Below are 27,234 nucleotides of genomic sequence, written 5' to 3'. Positions count from 1 at the left end.
CAGCCAAAAAACCAGAATACTTCGGTGCACCCTCGTTTCTGAGGGCGATCAGGGAGTGTGGGGAAAGAACTTGCCATAAGTATAGGAGAATTTTTTGGAAGCAAAGCCAGCCAACCACTTTGGAACTCAATGAGGGGACCCTGCAGGACTTGGAAAGGACACGCCCTGCAAATGCCAGCTCTATGCCACTACTATAACCAAGCATGGAATAGCCAAGCTCGGTTACCCACACAAGGTTAACCCTTGCTGTGCAGAAAATTGGAAGTAAAAGGAAATAAAGAGAGGACAAGAAAAATAGAAAGTGAGAGAGAAAGACGAAAATTATTGAGGCGTATAGAAAAGGTAACTACCGATTTCCCCCAGATCGGTAAGTTCGGGGGTGCCACCTACGTGAAGCTGAGGCCAAAGGGGCGTGTCACATCTGCCAAGGGGCCATAACGTTCCAAACACCGGCATCGGCTCAACCCCCAGGATCCCCTTTTCCTGGGACACAGCTAAGTCATGCACAGTTAAACGCATGGTGGTCCAACCTCCATGTGCTTGGGTACGTGATGTCACAACACACACCCTGCCCCTGCGGGGATATTTAAGCTCAACCCAGCTGAAAAACCAAGAACACATCTTTAACTAATTTTGCAAGCTTAACCCTTTCAGGGTCAATGACGTAAATATATGGCGCCGCGAACAAGTAAAAAATGGTCAATGACGTATATTTACGGTGCCGTCTGTACGTTTAAAAAGTGAGCCAATTTCCTCATTTTTTCTTTCCTGGCATGTGCTGCCACTATGTGGGAATTCACAGGATTTATTTCTCGCACCTCCCTCTCTCAGTTTTCGTTAGATGGTTTGTTTAAGAGCTAGTTTTTCTGCTCCGAGGCATCTACATACTACCGCTAGCGCATTGGCGCACACAGGAGCAGGCAGTGGTTAGTTTGAGTTTTGATTCCGCGGGCGGTTTCGGCTTCTTGCGCTCGCAAAACTGACAGCTATCTCGTTACTAAATCGCTCAAATGGCGACCGTCTGTTACTCGCTCGTTTATTGCTAACAGGGGGGGGGGGGGGGGACGCATACGAAGGATGCCGCCGTGCATGAGTTTCCTTTCCTTTCTTTTTTTTTTTTTTTTGAGACGCGAAAACTAATTGCCTTTGGTTGGTGATAAGCTGAGGATTAGCAGACGTTTGTCACACGTTTTGCTTTCTGAAGGACACACAACCACACAGTTTTCTTGAGTGCGCTCACCTATGCAGTTCTATTACACTACGGACGTAAATATTAGTGTAAGAGCAGGACAATAAGAGACTTGTGAAATATTCTCGTGTGCGCATTTTCTAAGCCTTGAACTATGTGTATAACAATGCATCAAATTTTTAATTCTTATAAGTTTATTTCCTTTTTTTATTGTTGTTATTCACAAATAAACAGTACATATATACCAAAGCAAAATATTTCTTTCTCACTTTACGGTCCCCCTAGAAAAATTACGGTAAATTTTTCAGAAATAGGCCTCTCTGAAGAACTTAAATCTGCAATAAAAAAAATCAACCCTGGGCGGTTGCATAAGGCGAAAAAAATTGACCCTGAAAGGGTTAACACATAAAATGTGGTTTCAGTTCATAGTTGTTTAAATTCCAAGATAAAGGTTAATAAAAAACAATGTGGTTTTTACAATGCTGGAGTACAGTCAGATCTCATTCATCTTAAAATGTTAGCTATGTGATGCCCACTATGTGATGACTGAGCTGAGGCATGAGGCAAATGAGCCATCTTACAAGGTAAATTCATGATGATAAGTGGTATAAATGTTAATGGGGGCAGGGGAACATTTTTAACAAGTAACAGCACACGTATTTGTGTATAGTTTTCTGTTTTAATAATTAGAGTATTGGGGGATTTCCTTTCTTTTTCTCTTCCTTTCTTTTCTTTTTTACATAGTGAGAACAGTGACAATGTTGAAATAATCAAGTGATCAGAAAAACTGATTTCCCTAAGTAAAAATCCATTTTATAGCATTTTATAGCAACTGGGTCAATGAAAACCTAAAGAATAGACTTTCGGTCAGTTTTTAGTTTCAGTGCGATTACTTGATTAAAATTTCACGAAAGCAGTGCATGACACCAGTAATAGTATTCTCACAGTGTGCAGACTTACGTGCATCTTGCGCTGTTAAGTACAGATGCCAGTAAGTGCAGACATTGCATGCAGCCTTAACTGTGCACTGCCAGCAATTCAGGTGTTGCTGCATGCATCAAGTTTAGAGCTTTCTGAATACGTATGAGCACTCTCTGTTCTGCCATGTAAGCCCACAAATGAACTTGGCAAATAGTAGGCTCATGTGGTAATTGCCAGCCAGTCACTGCTGGTCCTGCATTGCCTTGGCTAACAACGAACTGCCCTTCCATTGCACAGTATGTGCCTTGACCGCCAATACTATCACTGTAATCAAGAGTTCGACAAAAAGCCGCCTGGTCGGGATGAAATATGACAAAGAAAGACGTATACCGACCAAATAAAACTTTTTAAAAACAAGCAAAACGTCTTGTTTTTCAAAAGTTTTATTTGGTTGGTGTATGTCTTTTTTTGTCAGTACTATTCCTATGCTGTTACTGTGGTAATATAACACCTCACATGCTTGCCAATACAGAATTTCCATTGGCTCGCCAAGCTTCAGTGCAACATTCAGAAAACACACTGCAAAATGCAGCCAGTAAATCAGTTAAGCTTGAATTTCAGCGTCTTCGTGCCTTTTCAACCACATTCTTTTGCCAAGAGCTTTGCTGCTCCAGACACAGACCCAGTGGTTGAAAGTTACGTTATGAATACTAGTTGACAAAAATATCTTTGTTATAAGCCTTGGTGACTAAGAAGCCCTGGAAAGCTAGAAAACTGCTTTTATTAACAAAAGTGAGGGTATGGGAGAACTCAAATGGCAGCAATTTTGCTTGCAATTGCTATGTTTACAATATTACATATGTGAACTACGCCCAAGAATTCGAGTGAGCTGCTGTGCAGTGCCCGAAGTCTCTATTTCTGTAATACAGCATAATCTCGTTGATACGATTCCACTTCGTACGATTTCATGGCACCAACATTCACGATCAAGAACAAAAAAAAAAAATACCCAATATACGTATGTTTCTTTTTTATTGGTTTATATGTTCCCGGAAAGCATGGTCTTTCAGCATCAAAATTCACTACATCGCAAAACTGCGATCATATGATCTGTTTTATAGACACTAGATTCCATGTGAACAAGAAAAGGCGCGAGGTATGCGCAATTGAGAGCAGTAGACACCCACCACAGCAGCCTCCCCACAGTACTTGCCCACCCGTGTCATGTGAAAATGCCAGCACACACTCAGTTCCCTCTTCCAGTACCAGCAAATCTTCTCACCACCAACCCTATCTTGTTTCAAAGCCTGTATGGCATAGTGTTAGAAGTGTACTGCACGCTTTAAATAGGCAATAACCCAAACACACCGCTGTTCCCTGCTGCAGGTGATGCAAAGTGGGCATCATGTTTTGCTCTGATGGCATCATATTTCAGTGTTGCCCACCAGCTCGATTTCATTTCAGTTTCCCATCAGCAGATGTAGGTCTTACACCAAACATTTTTTAAATCTTTTTTTTAACGCATTCTTTAAAACATTTCTTCAAAGTATGGCACTAAAAACTTGTAGATATATGTAATTTATGTGCTTATTTCGAATGTAAGGTCCATTTTTATTTGTGTGCTTGAATTCTAATTTCATGCAAGCTTCCTTTAATTACTTTCTGCAAAGATTTGCAAAATACATGTTCTTCAGATTTCACTAAATACTGTATGAATGGCTTCTGTATGATTCAAGGAATGCCGTAAGACCAACTTTGTTGCCCTGCCTTACCTAGAATACGAGTTGTAAGCTTTTGAAGTTGAAACTCAAAAGAGCATTCTTCTGGTGCTTAACTTCAAAATAAAACAGCACACAAGCAACAACGAGGACCAAAGAAAGATGACACCACCAGCACCATGGTGTCATCTTTCTTTGGTCTCCATTGTTGCTTTTGTGCTGTTTTATTTTCATAATGTTCGACCAATAAGCCCATGTTTCCAGTAATCTCAACTTCAAAGTCTCGCAACACTGAAGGCATTCAAATGAGATTCCAGACAAATATTTTATCCATTCATGACGGCAACAGCAGCGTAGCATACAACAAATCCTGTTCAAACACTGACCATCATGCTACCATCCGAATTCAGCATGCATGAACTAGAAGCATGAAAGGAGGTAGATAATGGGACAATTATTGCATACCACTGTCACAACTATTTGTTGTGACAGTTGTATGCACCATTCCTGAGAAGCTATTTTTGTTTCACAGTGAACACAGATGACAACATCCTCATGCTGCCTTAATGACAATCCTGCATTGGCAATACATAAATCCAGCGAATGACTGGGTTTAAGGTTCAATGCTGTGAGTTTCAATGCTGCTGTCCCACCTTGAGTATCACATCAGCGGGGGCGATGTGATACTCAAGGCGGGACTGCTTGTATTGAAGCGGCACTTCAATACAAGCAGTGCACCCCTAGCACCCCAACAAATCTGGGTAAGCACGCACACAGAATGTGCAATTCATAGCACATGCACAATGACTAAGAAAATTTTGTAATTTACAAAACAGTTAACAACACTGAACTAGTGCGGTAAACAGTACTGGTTAGAACTAAGCGGATGCTTTTGGTGCTCTGCCTATATTTACTTGCGAGTGGCTGCTGTTAAATTTTGCAAGCTGTTATAGAGGAGGTGCCAGAGACAAACTGACTAATCAGATACCTTCAGAAAAGACTGTCACATGGAGAAAAAATTACGCACAAGTTACTGCCCAAGAAATTGAGAAAAATCACAGAAAAACAGATGTAGCATACACTGAAGGCAGGGTCGGCCACTTTTTCATGGAAATCCAACATGGGCTTGGAAATGTCCACTTGTTCAGCCCACTCAAGACAAACATTGCGGTCATTCGTAACATTGCTGATGTTCAGAACGTTGGCCACAGGCTCCTAAGACATCATAAAAAACAAAAAATGCATCAAAGCAAAAGACAATCATAACAAAAGAAAAGTATGTAAGCCACCACACCATTTACTTAATAGATATACCAAATTAAATAAGAAATAACATTTTTTTTATATGTGTGTATGCTTGTATGAATGTGTATGCTTGTAACTAAGGGTGTGCGAATATCAAAATTTTCAAATACAAATCAAATAAGGATACTTAGTTTCGAATATCTAAATGAATATCGACTGCACATGCACATGCATTTATCAAGTTCAATTAATTTGTTACGCTGGAACACTGAAATTGCATTGTCAATGTTAAAAAACTAGACTAGTAAGCCGCTATACTAAAACATTGTGTATTTGCCTCATGCTAGCTTGGAAAATTTAGTAATTCCCACTAGCTGTCCTGGCCAGCCCATGACATTACACAGTATCAAATGTCCATAAACTCGGAGGCAATTGACTCGGAGGAATTTAACGCCGTGCCAGTCGTAACTCATCGCACTTGCTGTCAAGCAATAAGCTCAGAATTGAAAATGGCGCCGCAAAAAAAAAAAGAAGTGCACCCTCGCTGTCTACAAACCCGTGCCCCTTGCTAATGAGAGGCAGGCTTTCCCGCAGAATTTAGACGTTCAGTGGCTGAGCGTGCTTCACAAGTGAAATTTGGCAAGCAGCACAAAATCGGCACAAGATCGCTCCAGTATTCTTAGATTATATAGAAACAAATGCTAAGAATCGTGTTTGCTTTCGCACAATTAGCAATAAATTCGATTTGATTCGAATACTCGAATCTGTGTGAAGTTAGTCCGTGATTTTTTAAACAGTTCATCGGTGATTATCACGTAGTTCCTAATGTCTCACCACAACTACTGATTTTGCTTTACAAAAGGGAAAGAGGTTGGGCGCCAGAAAATGTAAGGAGTATGCAAGAGCTAGAGATCGAAGTACTTAGACTCGGTAACTGTCGTGAAGTAAAAACAGCAGTTGAGGCCCTAGCATTTAGGTCTGCGTGGTTCCCTTCTCACTGTCTGTTCTTCCTTGTGTTGTGCTAGTACAATGCCAGCCAACCAGAATTAACTAGCCCAGCTCGCTATCCTTACTATACATCGTAATTACGACGGTTTACTCATCCAAAAGAAAACAGATGCCTTGTTGCAAGGAGGCCCTACATCACCCTTAGGATCCCTAACGATTTTGTGTCGAAATGCAATGACATAGCAATTTTCACATCTCCCAGCTGCAGTGATAACAAAATCAGGGGGATCCAAATGTCCTGACACACTGGCCATGCATGCAGCTCCTAATAAGTGCACCAGGCAATGTGATGTGGTACCTCTCGTCAGAGGGTACCCTGCATTAAAGGTCCTGTAGTCATCCTAGCTCAGTAAATGGAGCTGCAGAATTGACAATGGATTCACCACTATGGTACTCAAAGGCCCATCATAGCAACTGCCCCATTCATGGGCAAGCAACGACGTACCAATGGAAGGTTCTCCAACAGTCCAGCATCATCCAGGGTCTGGCTTAGCAGGCTATCACTTATTTGCTGTATGAAGAAAGAACATTAATCCATCATTTCTGATAGTTCCAAACTCAATTAGATTGGTTACAATATTACACAAAAGACACGCACAACACTTTACAAAGAAAACACTGTTGGCATAGGTTTGCATATGGGTGTCCCAAAACGGGGACATAATTTCCTGGAAGTACAAACTCCATTAGTGTCTTAGGGCACTTTCACCAGCTCAAGTTAACTCCTAGCTGGCTAAAGTGTTGCCAAACATTTCAAATAGAGCCTTTCAAGATCATTTTACCAAAAATGAAGGAATAGCACACTCCCACTCATTGTCCAGTGTCCTTAACTTCATCAATGCATTGTTCCAAATTGCTTGCATTTCATAGTCATCCGAGTTATACAGGAGATGGCCTATGAGGAAAATCTGTGCCTCCTCCAGATGCTTGGGAGGGGGTGGTGTTATTGCCCCCCCCCCCCCCATTGTCACACCACTGCTACATTTGGTTAACTGGGTGCTTGGGGATCAGATCGGACGGAGCATGTGCTGATGCTTACAGCACCCTTCTACAAGAATTATCGAAGCACAGTTCTTCAAGACATAACATTGCTCAGTAATTATTACAAGCTTTAGTGCCCAAACTCCCATTCACTCGACATAAAATTGCTTTTCTATTTCTTACCAAAAGAATGTTACGTGCAACGCCAGCAGAAAACGATTTACAAGGTATATTTACAATGCTAGTGTTAGGACAACCAAGGTGTAATCAACTAGCAACTGGAAAGAGCTTGTCTTCCTTAGCTTCACTGCAGCCATGCTGAGGCATACTCCATCTGGTGCTGTTCCGTATCATGACTCTCAAAGATAGAAGCCCCATCCTGGTGCATCTTCTATGCATCATTGGTCAAACGAGTGTGGTAAGGCTTGGACCTGGCCACATCAACAATGTCACTTGATGCTGACAATGGAGCAGAGGGACTAGCAGAGACAATGTTATATGTAACATAAATCACTTGTAAGAAAGACCCATGTAATGGAAGGACGACCAAGGGACCACCAGAGAATCCAAGAAAAAGTGTGTGTCTTGGAGTCAGCAATCATAAATATGTCTCCGATTTTCTTAGTAATTGGTGGCCAACACAAATACCTTGGTCTTTAGATTGTGCTGAACATGTGATACAAAAATAGAAACTTCAACCTGTACGCATGCCTTTAAAATAGCAATTAAGCGGAGATCCTCCTCGAAACAAGTTCTCTTTTTAATATTTGTACTGGAGGTACGCAAATTCAGCCAATTACACAGTTTCCTATGCCGATTTCAAATATAAGATTAGTTTTCAAGTAAATGCTATATTTCTTGAGTTATGTCACACAAAATGGCAAAATATAATCCCCTTTGCAGCAACTTTTTTCTCTACTAAATTTTTCACAAAAATCATCATGCTGTAGCTTATTTAGCTTTTTGTAGACTGAAAAGTGCCGATATCTAGCCAAATAATGTCTACAATTACTGGAACTATGCAAAAAAATTTGGACATTTTGACTAATTCATATTAAGGTTCGTTACAGCTCAACACAAGACAAGGACAAAAGAAGGTATAAAACGAGTGCATGACAATGATGACGAAGCCTTCATCAATGGTTGTGGTATCTCTTTCTTGAACTGCTTTCCTTTTACTTGAGATCTGCCTTTGTTTCATGGAGAGGGAGTCTGTACATACAAAAATCGGGGGTATGCATTGGCTCGTGCGCAGCTCCTATCATTAGTGACATTTTTCTAGGTTATATTGTTACGCAAAGGACGAGTCAGTAAGACGAGCAACTATTTACAGGTTATATTTACAACAGCGGTTGCAGCGCTGACCAGTTAGATTCACAGCACAAGCCCAGTTCATTCTTTCTCCTCTTTTCTCGAGTGATGGCGCCCACGCGCCTCGTTTAAACAGTCAAATACCACATGCGTGTAGCATAATCCCCCGGCGGCAGAAGCAATGTCCAGAACCATCTATATGTCATCACTGGGAGGGTGATAGTGCTTCGGTCGTGTAATGTGCACGTATCACTGGACTGGGAAGCAGATGGAGCGTCAGAGGCCATCTCGTAGGTTACGGGAGTCACAGCACGAAGCACTCAGCATGGGCCTGTGTAACGAGACAGCAGTTTTCCTGATAGGCCGACCTGATGCAACGGAGACCATAGAAGCACCAAAGAACCAGGCAGGAAGTGCACGACTCGGTGTCGCCGGTCGTACAAACGCCTTTGATGCTCTTGGGATTTCAGTAGGCGGTCACGGACAATTTCTCTTACGTGGGCACAGCGGGCGATGGCGTCAAGTGCATATTCACTGGTTGGTGCCGCATGAACATGGAGGGTTGTGTCGAGGGGCAGTGCTGGCTCTCGGCCGAACAGAAGGAAAAATGGGGAATAACCAGCTGTGTCGTGGCGCGAGGAATTATAAGCAAGTGTGACAAACAGTAGAGCGAGGTCCCTGTCAGTGTGGTCTGAACAGACATATTTCGCGAGCATGTCTGTGAGAGTGCAATTGAGACTCTCCGTGAGGCCATTTGTTTGTGGATGGTATGACGTGGATAGCTTGTGCCTCGTGGCACAGGACTGCAGGATGTCCGCGATAACTTTTGATAGGAATGTCCAGCCACGGTCTGTGAGAAGTCACGGAGCTCCATGTAATAAAATCACGTCGCATAGAAGAAAATCGGCGGCACCTGTGGCACAGCTTGTAGGAAGCGCTCGGGTGATGGCGTAGCGCGTGGCATAATCCGTGACCACAGTGATCCAGCTGTTCCCAGAGGAAGAAAGAGGAAAAGGGCCAACTAAGTCCAAACCAACCCAAAAGAATGGTTACGTGGGAATGTTGAGTCAGCAGGGAGCGTCAATGGTGTCTTGCATCGCTGGCATTTCTCACACGCACCTACGTATCTTCGAACGGAGCAAGCATGCCCTGGCCAAAAGAAGCGTCGGCGGATCCGGTCGTAGGTACGTGACACACCTAGGTGACCGGCAGTGGGGAGGTCATGAAATTCGAACAGCCAAGCAAAGGTGTTTAGAAATCACAAGGAGTAATGCAGGGTCGTCGGGGTGAAGGTTGTGGCGGTAGAGTACACCATCTTGAAGTGTGAATAAGTGAAGGGAACTGTCGGCAAGAGACGATTCCAGGCGGTCAATGATGATATGCAAGGACGGGTCACGGCACTGCTCGTCGGCGACATGGAGCAGTGGAAAAACAGAGAGAACACAGGCGTCGGTGTCAGTAGCAGACGTAGAGGTCGCGGCTTCAACCGGGTAGCGAGAGAGGCACTCTGCCTCCTGGTGTAGGTGTCCTGACTAGTGTAGGTCACTGTGTAGGGATATTCTTGTAGTCGGAGGGCCCAACGACCGAGCCGGCCAGTAGGATCCTCGAGCGACGAAAGCCAACAGAGCGCATTATGGTCTGTGATTACTGAGAAGGGCTTGCCATATAAATATGGGCGGACCTTTGAAACAGCCCAGATGAGAGCAAGACAATCACGCTCGGTAATCGAATAGTTGTGCTCTGCAGTTGTCAGGAGCCGACTAGTGTAGGCTATAACGTGGTCATGTCTGTGTTGGCGTTGCAATAACATGGCGTTGATCCCATAACCGCTGTTAGGACTTCTGTAGGTGTGGATGGGTCAAAGTGGGCCAAGACCGGTGGATTGGTGAGAATCGTGATAAGGCGTGAAAATGCGGCAGCCTGAGGGGAACCCCACGTAAAAGGCATGTCTTCAGAAGTTCAGTGAGTGGTCGAGCAATTGCTGCGAAATCTTTCACGAACTGTCGGAAATAAGAATACAGCCCCACTAAACTCCGGACGTCTTTGACAGACTGAGGTACAGGAAAAGCCGTTACTGCTCGAACCTTCTCGGGTCGGGTCGCATTCTGGAAGCATCGACGAGATGGCCTAGCACTGTAATCTGTCGGCGCCCGAGGTGGCACTTGGATGAGTTTAATTGGAGCCCAGCCTTGCAGAAGACGTCAAGGATAGCTGCGACGCGCACAAGGTGCGTCTCAAATGTAGGAGAAAACACAAGGACGTCGTCGAGGTAACAAAGGCAAGTTGACCATTTGAAACCTTGAAGCAGAAAGTTGATGATCCGTTCAAATGTGGCGGGGGCATTGCATGAACCGAACGGCATAACCTTGAATTGAGGTCACCTGGAGTGACGAAAGCGGTTTTTTATTGGTCTTGCTCATCGACAAAAATCTGCAAATAACCGGATCGAAGGTCGATGGATGACAAGTATTTGGCACCATGAAGACAATCAAGAATGTCGTCGATTCGTGGTAAAGGGTAAACGTCCTTTTTAGTAATTCAGTTTAGGTGTCAGTAATCAACGCAGAAACAGCATGTGCCATCTTTCTTTTTGACGAGCACGACCGGCGACGCCCAAGGACTCGACGAGGGCTCAACAATGCCTCTGGCGAACATCTTGTTTACTTCCTGCTGAATAACTTGCCGCTCTGCCATGGACACGCGATACGGTCGGCGGTGAATGGGAACAGCATCACCAGTGTTCATCCAATGCTTAACAAAGGACGTCTGACCACGTGGTCGATTGCCAGTGTCAAATATGTTGCAGTAGGAAAGCAAAAGGCGAAATAGGGTGGCTGCTTGGTCAGGTGCGAGGTTCGAAGCAACCATGGAATGTAATGGGCCGTCGAGGTTCAAGGCATCCTGCGGGTAATCAGGAGGATCTGGAGACGCGTCGGCTATGAAAGCAGTGATGTGGTCGTCTGTCACTGACCGGAGCATGGCCGCCGCTATGCCTTCAAGTAACACTTGCTTCGTCAAACCAAAATTGATAACGGCGAGACACATCCGATTAGTGGCAAGGGTTACGACAGAGTGTGGCACAGAGATGTCGCGCGCCAGGAGGACATCATGAATAGGTGCGACGACATAGTAGCCATCAGGCACGGTTGCCGTTGAGGCCAATTCGACGAAGGTTAGGGCTTTTGGAGGAAAGCGAACAAACGCTATAGTGCAGAGGGTGGTCGGTTGTTCGGAGCGAACGTCTGAAAAAAGAGGAAGCTCGCGGCAAAATGTACCGGTGGAACAGTCGATGAAGGCAGCATGCGTCGTCAGAAAGTCGAGCCTGAAGATTAGGTCATGAGGTCATGAGGGCAACTGGTCAGCCTGGTGAACAGGACTGGAACCTGGCGGCCAGCAATTCCTATACGAGCAGTGCACATACCCCTGACAGCAACAGTGGCACCATTGGCGACGCATACGGCTCGAGTGATGGCAGGCGCATGAACTTTTTTGAGGTGACAACATTGGTTAGCGCTCATTATGGACACTTGGGCTCCGGTATCAATTAATGCCATCAAAGGAACCCCATCTACGTCTACTTCAATTAGGTTCGTGTTGGCGAGGAGCGTCAACGGAGGATTTGAACAGGATGAAAGTGATGCAGCACTACCTCCAACAGCTGCATGGCCTAGTTTTCCGTCCGTCGGTTTGGCGAGGAAAAGCAGCGAGGTTGGGGTGACGGGAAGTGACGACGTTGAGGCGACAGTGATCCCACAGAGGAGCGGCTATCATGGGCATCAGAACTAGGGTACAGACAGCGAGGTGAATAGCGGTGAGCGTCGGCGTATGGGCGAGGAGCAGGGAATGAGCTCCAGTATGGTGGCATTCTGGTGGTGCGGCAGTGGCGGGATACATGACCAACACGGTGGCAGTGGAAGCGGATCAGTTTGTCATCTGAAGTTCGCCATTCAGCAGGATTGCATGGTCTGGGAGCGATATACTGGTCATTACAGGTTGTGAACATGGGAATGGGTGCCGAATCAGGTCGGGAGACAGAGCAGGCGGTAGGGATGCCAAGGTTTGCGATTTCTTGCCACACAACTGCTTGAATAACGGAAATAGTAAGGGCCGCTTGGCCAAAGGTACCGTCAAGGGGGGGGGCCGGACTCGCTGCTTCAATCTCACAGCGAACGATACGTGTGACGTTCTCTTGAAATGGTCGTGTGGCGGTAAGAGCAGAGCAAGAGGACGTGGCAGGGGTGTATGGGAGCCGGGAAAACTGTGGGACGACACGGCGGCTTTTGGCTACCTCGAAGCAGCGGCATTCTTTGACGATGGCGTCGATGGTAGAAATGTCATTATAGACGAGCAAATTGAAGGTGTCGTCTGCGATGTCTTTTAGGATATGGCCCACCTTGTCAACATCAGTCATGTGCTCGTCAACTGTCCGGCAAAGCGCGAGCACTTCCTGTATGTAGGAGACATACGATTCGGTCGACGACTCGACACGGGTGGCAAGCTCTTTTTGCGCAGCCTGTTGGTGACCTGACGGGTTGCCAAATAGGTCACAAAGCCGCTCTTTGAAAATTTCCCAGCTGGAGAGCTCGATTTCATGAGTGCGAAACCAGACACGCTGTGTCCCGTCCAAATAAAAGATCACATTGGCAAGCATGATGGTAGGGTCCCAGTGGTGGCTTTGGCTAACACGCTCATACACACTGAGCCAGTCATCAACGTCAACATCATTTTGGGCGGAGAATGTCCCAGATTCACAGAGACTAGGAACCGTAATGCACGTTGTGGTTGGCACTGCAGGTGTAGGTGGTGACGGGGTGGGTCCATTGGAAGCCATGGCTGAGAAGATGACGGTTCGGCCGCTTTGGAACTCCGTGGCAAGGACGGGGAACGTTCCACCTCCACAACAATGTTACACGAAGGGCAAGTCACTAAGACGAGCAACTATTTACAGATTATATTTACAACAGTGGTTGCAGCGCTGACCGGTTGGATTCACAGCGCGAGCCCTGTTCGTTCTTCCTCCTCTTTTCTCAAGTGATGGCGCACACGCGCCTCATTCAAATAATCAAATACCACACGCGTGTAGCAATATTGATAGGCAACTATAGGGCCACCTTGCTAAGCTTTCCAATAGTGTTTTTCGCTATGTTGATGATTTTGTTATATTTTTTACCAGTGACATTCACGCCGAGGGTGTTGATGAAATTTTAACATTATTCAGGCAGCACAGCATAGGCCTTAATTTTATTATCGAAGTCCCTAAGGACCATCAACTGCAGTTTCTAGACTTGAGATTAATCTTTGGTAAAAATCATGTGTGCTGGAAATATGATCCCAGGTAGGTTAAGCCCTTTTTAAACTATAATTCTGTTCATTCTAAAGTAGTGAAGAGGGCTATAGCAACGACTATCCTAAATGCTACTTTAAAGAAGTCGTCTTTTCATATGTCGAAGGCTGCTTTTACTAGTCAGGTAAATAGTTTAATGGACGCTGGTTACCCCGAAGTGATTATTTCATCTGTGAGTGAAAGTATGGTTCGCGGCGTCAAGAGCATAAATGACCAAGGTATTAAAACTAAATTAGAAGAAACAAGAAAAAACACAGTAGTACCATATGTACACAACTTAGCACATGGGCTTAAGAACGTTGGTTCAAGGTACAATATCGATGTTCGTTTTTCTGCTACACATAAGATAGGTCGTATATACCCGGTAATTGATAATTTGCTGAAGGATAAGCAAGCGAAAAGAAAATACACTGTCAAACATGTGAACAGGTACATCGCTTGTGCTAAGCAAGTTGTGTATGCCATTCCATTATCTTGTGGCAGAGAGTACGTGGGACAAACGAAGCGATGTGTGAATTTTCGACTTAGGGAGCATGAGCTATCTCTTCAAGAGGTTGTGCCACTTCATCTCCAGGAGCATTGCAAGTCATGCGGTTGTCACCCCGAATTTAACAGAACTAGTGTCATTTTTAAACACGCGAGCCCATTGACAAGGGAAATCGCCAAGGCTTACAGTATAAAGATTAGGGACAAAGCATGTATCAGCGAACCGTCTATCACTCTTCATGACAAGGAACTGCGTTACCTATGTCAATTTTGATTATGCGTCAGTTTGTCGCAGTTGCCTCAATGCATCTCTGTGTCTCGGGCATGTCATGGCTATCAACTGGCACCTATATATATCTTAGACATATCTTCAATAAAATATCAGTTGAGAGTCAGCGCCGTGTCGTCGTTTTATACCTTCTTTTGTCCTTGTCTTGTGTTGCGCTGTAACGAACCTTAAATATACGGCCACTGTTATACAGTGCCTTTTCTTTCTGGACACTGTCACCACAGAAATAATTTTCTCTCGCGCACACAAACAGTCCATGACCCTGGTATGTCTGCACTACTTGGTGCAATGGCTGGATAGCTACAGTGCTTCTCCAATCCATGATTCTGAAATCCACCAACAGGAAGCTATCACTGGTGCCCTCACAGGCAACACAGTAAGTGCATATGGTACAGAGCAGTTCTTGCCTAACGTCTTCCGTATTCAGCAACAATTAAACTGGGAGACTCTTTTCCTAATTTGGAAGTGCACTTCTTTGTGCTGCACATCCGTCCAACTAATAGCGGCACTAATCGTAGTTCAAATGAAAATGGAGTACTAGCGGTACACACTGGAGCTTATCTCTTGCATATGGTTTCATCACAAGGGCAACATCTATGTCACATTTTCCATGTCATAAACATGTAAACTATGCTCATAAGCATTGATTACGAAAATGACTACATGACCATTAGTCATATCATAAGAAGCCAACAAAGACTGACACCAAGGACAACATAGGGGAAATTACTTGTGCTTAATAAATGAAATAGAGAAACGATAAATTAATAGAAATTAAAGTGGACGAAAAAACAACTTGCCGCAGATGGGGAACGATCCCACAACCTTCGCATAGGGCATAGGGCAACACTCCCAGGGTTCTCCTCGGAAACATAAATACCCAAGAAAGTGGATGGGGAAACGGCGCCCCGGTAGCTCAATTGGTAGAGCATCATCGCATGCGAAATGCGAAGGTTGTGGGATCGTTCCCCACCTGTGGCAAGTTGTTTTTTCATCCAGTTTCATTTCCATTAATTTATCATTTCTTTATTTCATTTATTAAGCACAAGTAATTTACCTTATGTTGTCCTTGGTGTCAGTGTTTGTTGACTTCTTATGATATGACTAATAAAAAATTGGGCCCCTCGGTTAGACCCCTTTCGTCTCGTTCATTACATGACCATTAGCTTGACAAACTGCCTTGTGGGATAGCTATCTTTGCAATTATGAAAAGGGTCCATTGGCATACAGACAATATAGCAATGGCAAATATTTAGAGAAAGACGTGTGTTAGGCTTCTATCACTGTAAAAATGTTAGAAGGCACGTTCATCTGTGCGTAAAATAATTCAGTTTAGCGCACTTCTGTTTAGCACTTAACCTCAGTCATGGGGGCTATTGCTCTCTCTCTCTCTCTCTCTCTCTCTCTCTCTCTCTCTCTCTCTCTCTCTCTCCCGTCACTGTTTCTCCTCATGATCAGAGGCTGCACACTAAAATGCGCCAATTCTCAGGTAAAAAATAAATAAATAAATCAACATTTGCTGGCTGATTGCTCTATAAAAAAAGTCACAGTTTCATCCGAATGGCGATTTATTTCTTGTGCGTTCGAAAAATTCTGGCACGATAGTGCAGTTGCGGGGTTGACAGCAACTTAATAGAGAAATAAGATAAGCGAGACGCCAAAAGTTTATGTCAGTACTCGCGTAAAGTTGCTCATGTTCGTTGTCTGCATTTTCCTGTAAATATTGAATACACATCATCGAAGGCTTCCTTGACCATGCATTGTGTGTTCATTTTTGTAAAAAATGAAAGAAGGCGTCTAGTTCCAAAAGGACACGTAATATCATTTCACAAAAATGAGCAGTCACAATTATCACAACCTTACAAATACTTCCTGAATACATAAATGTGTAGCTAAGAGACAGAGAAAAAAGGATAAATGAAAGGCAGGGAGGTTAAGAAGGACTGAGCCCAGTCAACTACAATCTTTAGAGAAGCCATATACTAAGTAACGTAATGAAATCACTCAACAAATGTACAATATTCTAACTAAGCAGCATAGCTATCGCAAGAATACGAATGATAAAATGTTCATTTATGTAAGAATTATTTAAAGTTCTTGATCTAAAAAAGAAAAAAAATGTTGCAGTTTCGCCCGAAAGGCGAGGCATCAATTGCGATAGCAAATTATAAACAGCTATACGAAGTAAGGATAGTAGTTTTATCAGCCGTATAAACTTGTAAACATTCACATACTAACTGATTTAACAAGCACGGTGCCAGCACGCACAAGCAAACATGAACACATGACACTCAATGAACATGGACACTCGCTGTCAAAATGCTGGTGTGAGCAAATGAGGAAGCAGCAGCAGCGAGCGAAGTGACCTTCGTGCTTCAACTCAAGAGCGGTGAGAACACAGAGCACACAATAGTATAAGCCGTCTGCAGATAACTTTCAAGATATAGCATACGTGACCGTGCAAACTACACACTTGTTGGCAGAGTCGAAGTCGTACTGCCTAACCGCTTTCCTCCATACATGGCGCACAAGGATGAGTCGCAATCGTCACTTCCCTTTGTGCCCAGTCGCGAAATGCGCAGTAGCTGCCAGAGCACAACACCGTCCCCCCTCCCTACCTATTATCCCCCCAAAGTCTTTCACGTGATGGAAGGCGGCACGTTTGCTCTCCGCTTTCTTTCTTCACGGGCGCCAGATTGAGCCATGATTGTCAGCATCCCTCGCATGCTTTCACTCGCTCATACAGCGTACAATGCACAGCGACAGTGTTATTGCCTTGGTACTTTACACGGAACATAACGGCAACGACAACGGCGATGGAAAAAATGCGGCTGGAGTGTTCATATAACTGCTATCGCAATAAAACAAGAATGCACTATTGAGAGCCTAGTCATTACGATGACAGATTTAGCCAAGTTCCTAACAATCTACAGCATAACTGAAATAAAAATACATATCCGTTTCATTCCTTCATTGCCTATTTGTTTGCACAATCCTCTAATTTCATGAAGCCTAGACGTGTCACATAAGCACTGGGCTCACCGTTCTCAGTGCAGTCTGTTCTTAGACTGCTCGAAGTCACTGCCAGTAAGCAGCATGGCACAGATTCAGAGAACTGCTAACTACTATAAGACAATGCAATAATTCATGCAATTTTTCTTGCCAAAGACCATGTAAAATGCCTAGTTTCAGATAACATGGATATACAGCAGCCAACATGCAAAATTCCACATTTGAAATATGAGTCGAAGGTCACAAAAAGCTCTCAAGAATAGACGTTTTTGATACCAAGTGAGAAACACTGTCATTAGCTCTTGCCAGAAATGACGCAGAATCCAGAACATTTGAGACCCAGAGCGGCTCCTCTGCATTATCTCCTGGATAAGGTAGCACATGCAGCATGTCGAAACAAGCTGTAAATCTCGTAGACAATGTCCTGTGATTTGTGACATATCTGCTAAACACCAAGTGCCTATGTCGTCTACTTAGTTGCTAGTTAAAGCCTGGTAAAAAGAAAAGAAGGAAAGCGTAGCAGGGGGCGGCAGAAAGTTAGGTGGGCGGATGAGATTAAGAAGTTTGCAGGGACGGCATGGCCACAATTAGTACATGACCGGGGTTGTTGGAGAAATATGGGAGAGGCCTTTGCCCTGCAGTGGGCATAACCAGGCTGATGATGATGATGATGAAAAAGAAAATTAGACAACTAGCTTTGGCAGCTTTGTCAAGATTGCTTTAGTAGTACATACTCATAACATATTCAGACAAAGCGAAACATTAAAGCAGCTGGCCTTTAAGTCTACTATTGCCCTGACATGCTTACAATAAACTTCCCTACAAAAACAAGTTCTGCTCTCAATTAAATTGCCACAGCACTGTAACTATCATACGCAACGAAATCATTAACAAGCATTGTCACATACATATAAACAGGAATAAAGGTGTGCATAAGATTAATGACCTTGACTTCTAAGCTGGACTCTTCCGTGACTTGTGGCTCTCCAGAGGACAGCACATCGGCCAAATTGAGTACATGGCGCACAGAGAACTTGTCTTCACTTGAGGGTTGCTCACTGCCAAAAGTCATGCCTTCTTCAAATCCAGGTGGAACTGTCAGCAAGTCTACCGCAATGAAAAGAATGAAGTCAACAAAACGTAGCTAATAAGGCCTGTTTTGTTCTTGGTATCCTTTCGTACTTAATACTCGACAAGACACCTTTGGCATACTAAATGCAAAAACACACTAAAAAATTCACTTAACATTTACTGCACCCAAGCATTCATTCCTGATAACTTCATCAGGCACCAATCAGGTTCACTAAAATACTAGTTTCGCATTTCATGCATCTTCATATCATAATTATCCAAAGTGTACAGGTGCAGAAAGCATTCAGGGGCACTATAACGTAAAGCTATTCCAAGCTTTTCTATTCCAATTCTGCAATCAGCGCTCCGCGATCGGTCAAAAACTTTTTTGGACCACCCCCACTTCACCTGTCTCTCATGCGACGTAACGAAAACCACGATAGCTCCCAATCTGATATGACGTGACACACTGATTATGCATGATTGCACTGAACAAAAGAAAAATAGTTATTTCTGATTCAACCCCTTTTTGCCATTAGCCCTCGGCTATTGGTAAAAGTTTTCAGGCTGCACCCACTTCACCCACCTGTCACGCGATGTCAAAAAAGTGCGAGAACTCATTGCGTAAAAGTGACGTGCAAGCATTGAAGATGCATTAATATGCCGAACAAAACTAAAGTTTCTTATGAATAGTTGCAGGCTGCCCCGTTCCGAAAGGAATAAAAGATGACTGCCGCCAATCGCTCAGGCACTGGCTACTTGCCCCTGCCGGAGAGCTTGGGTTTATTATCGTACAATAAAACTTTTTGCATGGCAGTGTAACGTTTTCGAGCACTTTCGGCAAGTTTACGACCTCACTCTGCCAAGTCTTCTTTGCTGAAGACCTGTTTTAGCAGCATTCTTAACCTTGCGTTGCATGCCGCCGCGATTTTCGACTAGCCACCGCAAGCTAAGTAAGGGAAAGCGGACCAATCTCAGACACCGGCAACACCATCTTCATCTGGTTATTGATTTTCAGTGCACTGGCTCTGCCCCATCGAATTCCTCTCCACTTGAGCGTATTCCTCGCCTCTTGTCAGCCAATTACATAAGACAAGCCGCTCAGTGTAGGCAATGTTATTTGTTTTTAAAGCAAATTAAAGTGACTTCCTATAAACGATGAGTGTGTTTGATTGGTCTGTTCAGACAACCCTGCGGGTCACCGTCCGATGCTTGCGTTGGCGGTTACGCAAATGTGACGTCAGTAGATTGGAATAAAAACATATTGGAATAGTTTTACGTTATAGGGCTCCAGTACTTTCATCAGAGAGTTTTGTCAAGTTTACAGAAAGTGGACATCATGTGAGAACCCTGTAATGAGAACCTCAGATATGAGAGCATCAACTATTTCATTTCTAGCAACTCACAAAGCATCTATTCAGCAACTTGAAAAATATGCCTAATGTAAAACAATGTGAAAAAGGATGAAAGAAATGAACCCACCGGATAACAACATAGTGACACACAAAGCAAGCCCCCAGCTGTCTAACTTCCAATTCGTTTTACTAATATACTTTACATATAATATTGAAACCTGCAGCACAGGTCCTATCAGAAGTGTTTCAAGATCTATTCAACATCTTTTAAATTTCATTATTTTCACCAGTGCTCTTGCTTTTGATGCACTATTTTGGTGTGCACAGTTGTGCAAATGGCAACTGAAGAGGATGAAAAGCAACTTTTTTGGTTTTCTTAAAAAAACATGTTCTCTGTATGCCTCAAAAATTTACTACCTCTGACTAAATTGGTCAAGAAGGAACAGATCAGCTGTTTCAGTGTTTCAATGCAATGCTGCCCTTTTATTACAACTAGGAAGGAAGCCTTTTTTATTCCCACTGACAAAGGCAGCACATAAAGCACTAATGTGGTTAAAACAGTAGTGTGGTAAAAACTTCTGAAGCTTCTCCAGCATTATTTACATGGACAAGGCAATACTATGCACTTCAGGAACATGTGGTACTTTATTTGCACCTAACATTCAGTTCAAGGATTCACAGATGATGCAGCCGTTGTTCATACTGGAAGTTGGCCAAAACAAACTTACTTTGCTAACACATGACTCACAGACACCAACTGGCTTCCCCTCCAAAATATAAATGAAATTACCCAGCTATGTAGCATGTTAATGATCTCTTGTCGCCATCTTTTCACGAGGTCTTTAACATTTACATCATGAATTAAGCAGTCCGTAACACCAGCACAAACTTCAAATTCCTCCAATGGCTTTTCAACAATAGCCCATTATATAAACTATTTTCTGTAATGCTTTGAGATAAAAATGTTTTGTGGGCTCTCTATGGAGGTAAACCCATATGCCATTCACAAAGTGACAACTCATTAAACTAAGCAAACAAAAATCCTAACACTTGCCATGTCTTAACATTTGCCTCTGCCAGCAACAAAAAGCCAATGATAAACCCATAAGCCCGGAGTCCTGTTTTCTATCATGTACCGCATCCAGTTCTGTCCCAACACAGTCAAAACTCATCATAACGAAGTCGCATCCGACATGAAAATACCTTAGTTTTATGCAATATTCATTATCAGAATGTATTCGTTACATGCTGATAATGGTAAGAAACATCTTAGATTTACATTGTTACATCCGATAACTTATGTCCATAATCATTATATAGAAATTTGACTGTAACACTATGTCCCAAATGCAAGCTGTAGTTCACCTGTAGTGTATGCAAAAAATTACCGAAGATGAGTTCTACTTATCAAGCCTAGTTTCTTTGCTTTAAAAAGATCATGTGAGCCAACTCAAGTTCTTCTACTTAGTCCACAGGAGGGGTAAACAATAAACAATAATCTTATTTAGCAATGTGGCAAATATCTCAGCCAGCCTGGCAACATATACAAAACTGGAAGTAACCATTATCAGTGGCACCTCTACTTCCTATGTTAAAGCTGACCTTTCACATGGTAAATTCCACTTTCACAGAGACACAGGAGCTAATTCAGAAGTGCATGGTGTGGCCATGCAGGTGTTTCAGCAACTCCAAGCATAAACTGCATAGAGAGATGAGGGCCTGGTGTCAGGGCTACCAAACAGTGCTCCTCGCACTACTTTGTGCTGGTGCTCATGACGCCTTAATGACCTTGCCATTATGCTGCTGCACAAGCAACAATACCTCAAACCAGCACAAGTATGTTAGGTCTGGCTGTAATGCTGTGCTGGCTGACCTTACAGTAGCATGATAGTGTACACTGCAAGTGAATGGTAGCCACTGGTCTGCATATATTAAGCAATGCTTTGAAGGAATTTGAGAAGGAAGGCGACACCCAAGCCCTACAGAAAGTGTTGTCAGCAGTTATAATTCAGCATAGAAGGGAACCTGGAAATAGGCATTGTATGCCTGAACATGTGGAGCAAGAATTATTGAGAAGGCATAGCAATAAAGTCACGGCGTTAAGTCACGGCGTTAGATATTACATAAAGTCACGCCGTGACTTTATGTAATAAAGTCACGGCATTGGGCACCGCACCGACGCACCCTCTGTCATGAGCCGGCTGGCCGAGAATGCAAAACGTGCATGGCAAGCTCTCCGAAGAGGCAATATATGAGACAATATCGTGATTTTTGTGCGTCACGTCCATAGAAGAACATGTAAGTGCAGCTTTGCCACAGCACTACAGATGATGCGTCGGGCGCGTTGCCACCTTTTCCTCCTCGCCTGACAGTGGCGTTATAGGGCCGTCCGCATGCACTCTCACAGCCTAGCAGATTCCTCTCCTCAAATACTTCTTTCTCCATGCCTGAGCCACTGAATGTATTTACACATTCTAACAATTAGCAATTCTAGAGAAAGGAATTTGCAAGTCCTACTTAAAGCAATGCTCCTTCTAGTCCAGGTTTGAGCGAGTAACATCTGGACAGCAAGACACTGTGTATCAGAGGGCTCTGGATTAATATCCACCAAGTTGGCTTTCTTAACATACACCAAAATCGTGACACATTTTTTTCATCCCACCCCTATTTTGATGCAGCCAATGCAGCTGAGAAGTGAACCTGTGACAACCCAGCGAAGCAGCTGCACATAACAGCTACTGAGCCGCTACAGGTCCTCTGAATCTCCTTCGTACAGGTTTGCTAGTTTTAAAAGTATTAGTTTTCATAGCCCCACTTTTCTGTCTCTCTGTCTGCTCACAAATTCAGTTCCTCTCAGTTGCCTAAGCAGATATAAGAATGGAAGTAATGACTAATTTGTAATATACTGCATATTCTAATGTAAAGGCCACATTTTCCTTTTTTTTTTCTTTTTCAATTTGAGTCTGAACTTCTTGTGTGTCCCATGCATAAATAAAATGTATAAGTGTGTCTGTGCATTGAAAAACAGTCAGAGTTGCAGCTTCATGCAGCAAACATGAGTCTTTATTTTTAGCTTCAGGCACTATGTCAATCGTTGCTGCTGGCAGTGTCCTCACAGCTGAAGCATCTGGAGTCTGGTTCACAGGGAGTGAGCTCTTCAAAGATATGTTTGATTGCTGATTCAGGTCTAAACTTCGCATGCACGAAGTCCCAAGACTGCGTTGGCAGGGGAAGGAGGAAAGACCGCCTGATCAAGAGCACAAAATTTACGCCATTTAGAACTATGGGAGTTTTACAGGTGATAGCAACAAGGCAAGTTTCAGATGGTGTGAGAGTGAAAAAGGCAGTGCATGTACAAAGCAGTAGAAGCCCATGCAGTAAGCAGTGCAGTCAATGAACACATGCACACACATGCACACACATGCAAAAGAACATTGTGACACAAAGGTAAGGCAGCACAGGTGCTTGAAAAGGCCGTCTTTAGGCGCACAGAAAAATGCACATGCACTCTGCTGCCACACACCAGAACGTACTGGGTAAAGGTTTTCAGCTTCTCTTGTTGCACAGAAGCGTGTGTACAGAGGAAAATCACAAAGACATAAGCCCCGAGAGGCACCACGATAAGATTTACATGACAATGACAACATTTTAGGCCAACAAAATTTTCTTTGGCTGTTATCTGACATCGAATCATGTTATACTGACATCAAATCATGTTATACTGACAACACACAGAGTTGGCACAGCACCATAACGCATCCCAGACTATCACACAATTGTAGCAGAACAGCCATAGTGCATCTCAGCAATTGGTATGCTTTCAACATGTGAGGGGGGGGAGGGGGAGGGGCAATACAACAATAACTTCAGAAATATTTCTTTGTGTGTACTTAGTCCCACAAAATAAGTGTGTCTCTTGAAAGGATACTAAAGATTACTTTATATTTCATTTGCTTGCTTGCTAAAATACGAACACAGATTTCCTACACTATGTTTTGCAGGTTCCACAATCACTTAAGCGTATGTTCCTTTCAAGAGATGGGATTTAGAAAAATGCCATTCCCGATGATGTCCTTACAACCTCACAGGAACATATTTATATCAGCTAATCATGAGCAGGACGCTGGTAACACTTATTTCAGTAGGCTCTACAGCAGCCACGTGAGGACTTCAGTTTTGAGTGGCTTCACTATAGTACTGGCTTAGCTAGCTTGCATTGCCAAATATGGACATACGAAAGGAGATGCCTGCACCTAAAGTACTCCACATGTGGCTCTTTCTTTGAGCAAAGTCTCCCGAGTGCACAGAGGAGTGCAACCTCAGGAGGTGTCTAGACCAAACGAATACAGACTCCTGTGCGCATCTCTCCACACCAGCGCAAGTTACATGGTTTTCAAATTCACTTTGTAGTGCAAAGTTGAGACAGCATCTAGGGTGCCAAATGACAGGAAACTACAGGAAACCATACTGAAAGGAGCCCAGGCCAAGCTTTGCATGAAGTCCTTGATCAGCATGCTACTTGAGAGAATTGGTGCTGTCAGTTGTTTGTTCATGTATATGTATTGAAGCCTTACAGGTACAAATATGGCATAAGTGCACATTCTTTGAACATGGAATGAAACATGACGACACTGAATTTCGGCACAGTCAACAAATATATGCAGGTATTCAACAGCCACATGCATATTATTGATTCGTGGCTGACAGCAGTGTACACAATCACCAGTGGTGAAGCCAGTTATCTTTTCTTCTTTTAAATTTTATGAATAAATTAGTGCTCAGGAACCTGGCCAAATGGTGCTTTACTGACCTGTACAACGTGGTCTACAACTCCCATAGAAAATTTGAATTCACTTTAGTGTTGCTTTAGACAAGAACATGTGGCACATCTCGTTTGGCCTCTAGCTTAATTGTCAATTTTGCACACACACACTGAGAGCGATAGTGCCTCAATGTTTATAAATGTCCATCATTTGTCAAGAAACCACATTTAGCCACCAATGTAACATGGAGCAAACCAAAGCATACCCTGCACTTGTGGCTTGCAGCAATGAGATTGGAAAAGCCACAACACACTGCACATTGCTTCGATACTCAAGGCTGTTTTGCACATGCAGAGCACTGTGACAGAAGCAGTGCCGACATGCATGTTTGGGACACTTTGCGAAATCACTAAAGCTCAGCTGAGGCAAAGCACTAGCAGTGATGAGCAACGCACAGAGGCAGCAGTGTTGATACAACTCCATGCCATACATGGCAAGTACTGCTGGCAACAGGCAAGATACTAAATATCTTCCACAGTTATGGTAAAAGTAATGTCATGCTGAAATATCAGACAAGTGTTGTCATTTGTTTTTACAATATGGAAATAATTGCAATCTCAATTCTACCACAACAGATGCCCTCTTATGCAAATGACAAGTTTTGGAAAATTATTGCCTTCTTGAGCTTTCATGCAAGAGCAGGGAATGGTCAATGCTTTGTCATTTTATGTCACCAAATCCACTCCTGAAATGCTAAGAAAAAATTTTGACTTTGAAATGCATGAGTGTCGTTACATCAAAAGAATGTCTGAGTTAAAAAATACAACTTCGTTAAACGCATGAGTTAGTAAGGTAATTTTGCGATCTACATTGTAGCACAATTCACAAAACATATCTACGGTCAGAAGCCTGCCAGACCATAATGTATTGATTAAAAATTTCATTTTGTAGTACTATGGACACATTGTAGGTGCTTTTCATTGCATTGATAAAAGCATCCCTACAGAAGCAGTGTGATGAAGTGCAAAAAAGTATATCTTTACAGTAACAAAGCCACAAGATTAGCAAAGTGCCTTTGATAAGATCTATCAGTAATTAACTATATTCCAGTGCATCTTCTGCAGTGTGATAAACAGAAAATATATCTTTACAACAACAAAGCCAGAAGATCAGTGAAGTACCTTTGGTAAGATCTATCACTTGTTCATTATCTTCCAGCGCAGCTTCTTCTGTAAACACCTAGAAAAAACAAATTAACAGAAACATGAACACATCTACGACTATTAAGGCTAAACCCCATTAGCGCGATTTTGTGCGCGACAGCGACGAGCGACGGGTTCGCGCGACGGATCGGGCCGTCGCTTGAACAGATCGCTCGGTCTTGTCGCGCGATCGCTCGGTTTTGCAAATCTAGAATTCGTCGCTCGTCGCCCGGAAGTGCTATGAGCGACTAGCCAATAGCGCGAAGCCGGAACTGAATGTACATAACTCCAGTACTTCCGATTATCGCACGGGACGAGCAAACGATTGAATTTTTATACGTGCAAGGATAAGAACCTACTGCAAGACTTTCAGAAATATTTTATGCTGCTTTTTACAGTAAAATACATCAACTTAAGTTAATAAAGCACGCGTCACGCTAGTTTAGGCGCCTATATTGCTGCCCTCATACCGGCAACACTGGGGAGACGTCGCTCGAAGTCGTCGCTTGCGTGGGGTGCAACTTGTAGGCGACGAGCGAACGCGACAGCCATCTCCATCGCGTCGCTTGTCGCTGTCGCGTGCAAGATCGCTTGCATGGGGTTTATACTTTACCTGCTCCAGGAGCAAAACGTGCCAGCATGTAGCTTATGTGGCGCAATTACCAATGGAACGTTTATATGTGATAGATATTCAACTACATGTAAAAACAAAAGGCTATGTGATCATACAGCTACAGATCGCTTCTATGAAATTAAATAGCCTGACTAAAGCTTTTGCATGAAGGCAAGTAACTGATTATAATTAATTTAATATTGATGTAGCTGGCCCATGTATGTGTTGTTAAAATGCTTCAAATTTAAAGAAGAATGACAAGGCAGTACTACATTCCATTTATTATTTAATTCACATTTGTTGCCAGATAAAAAGAATTCACCAATGATTACGATACTCCTTAATGTGAAATTTGAGCGCAGCTCTATACATTTCTTTCATTTCGCGATATATTGGCTGGCGCGGACAATCTGTCTCGTGCAGCATGTTGCAAACGAAGCGAATTGAGGCACGTCTGCCTTGCTAGTCGACAGTTCACGAGAGGCAGCACATAGGTGACACGTGGGCGCGATTTACAGCAGCCGCCGCAGACAGACCTGCACTCATGAAGCGCTTTGTTTCCATATATGGTATCGCTGGCATCATCAGTGAACAGACGATGCGTGCAACTCTGGCGCACCTCACAGCCATTGTCACCGAAGGGCCCTTCTTGCACGGCACTACGCTTTTCTTCTCGTGCTTTTGCCATACCCTCCTCATGGTTCCACTGCACCCTCCTCCTCCGCT

The 27,234-nt window shown here is 43.5% G+C and overlaps 1 protein-coding gene across 3 annotated transcripts in view; it reads right to left on the bottom strand.

Moving 5' to 3' along the window:
* Positions 1-27,234, bottom strand: part of tst (superkiller complex helicase subunit twister) — a 122,413-nt gene that overhangs the window by 80,266 nt on the left and 14,913 nt on the right. For all 3 annotated transcript variants that reach the window (XM_065434471.1, XM_065434470.1, XM_065434472.1), the window contains 4 exons: positions 25,875-25,932; positions 18,451-18,611; positions 6,527-6,592; positions 4,909-5,043 (listed from right to left, as the gene is read on the bottom strand). In XM_065434471.1, the coding sequence (XP_065290543.1) occupies positions 4,909-5,043; positions 6,527-6,592; positions 18,451-18,611; positions 25,875-25,932 (420 nt within the window). The remainder of the gene's footprint in view (positions 1-4,908; positions 5,044-6,526; positions 6,593-18,450; positions 18,612-25,874; positions 25,933-27,234) is intronic.

The sequence above is a fragment of the Dermacentor albipictus genome, chromosome 1 (assembly GCF_038994185.2).
Source record: "Dermacentor albipictus isolate Rhodes 1998 colony chromosome 1, USDA_Dalb.pri_finalv2, whole genome shotgun sequence".
NCBI classification, from domain to species: domain Eukaryota; kingdom Metazoa; phylum Arthropoda; class Arachnida; order Ixodida; family Ixodidae; genus Dermacentor; species Dermacentor albipictus.
The sequence above is the reverse complement of the archived record's forward strand: the minus strand, read 5'-3'. Positions and strand labels throughout refer to the sequence as shown.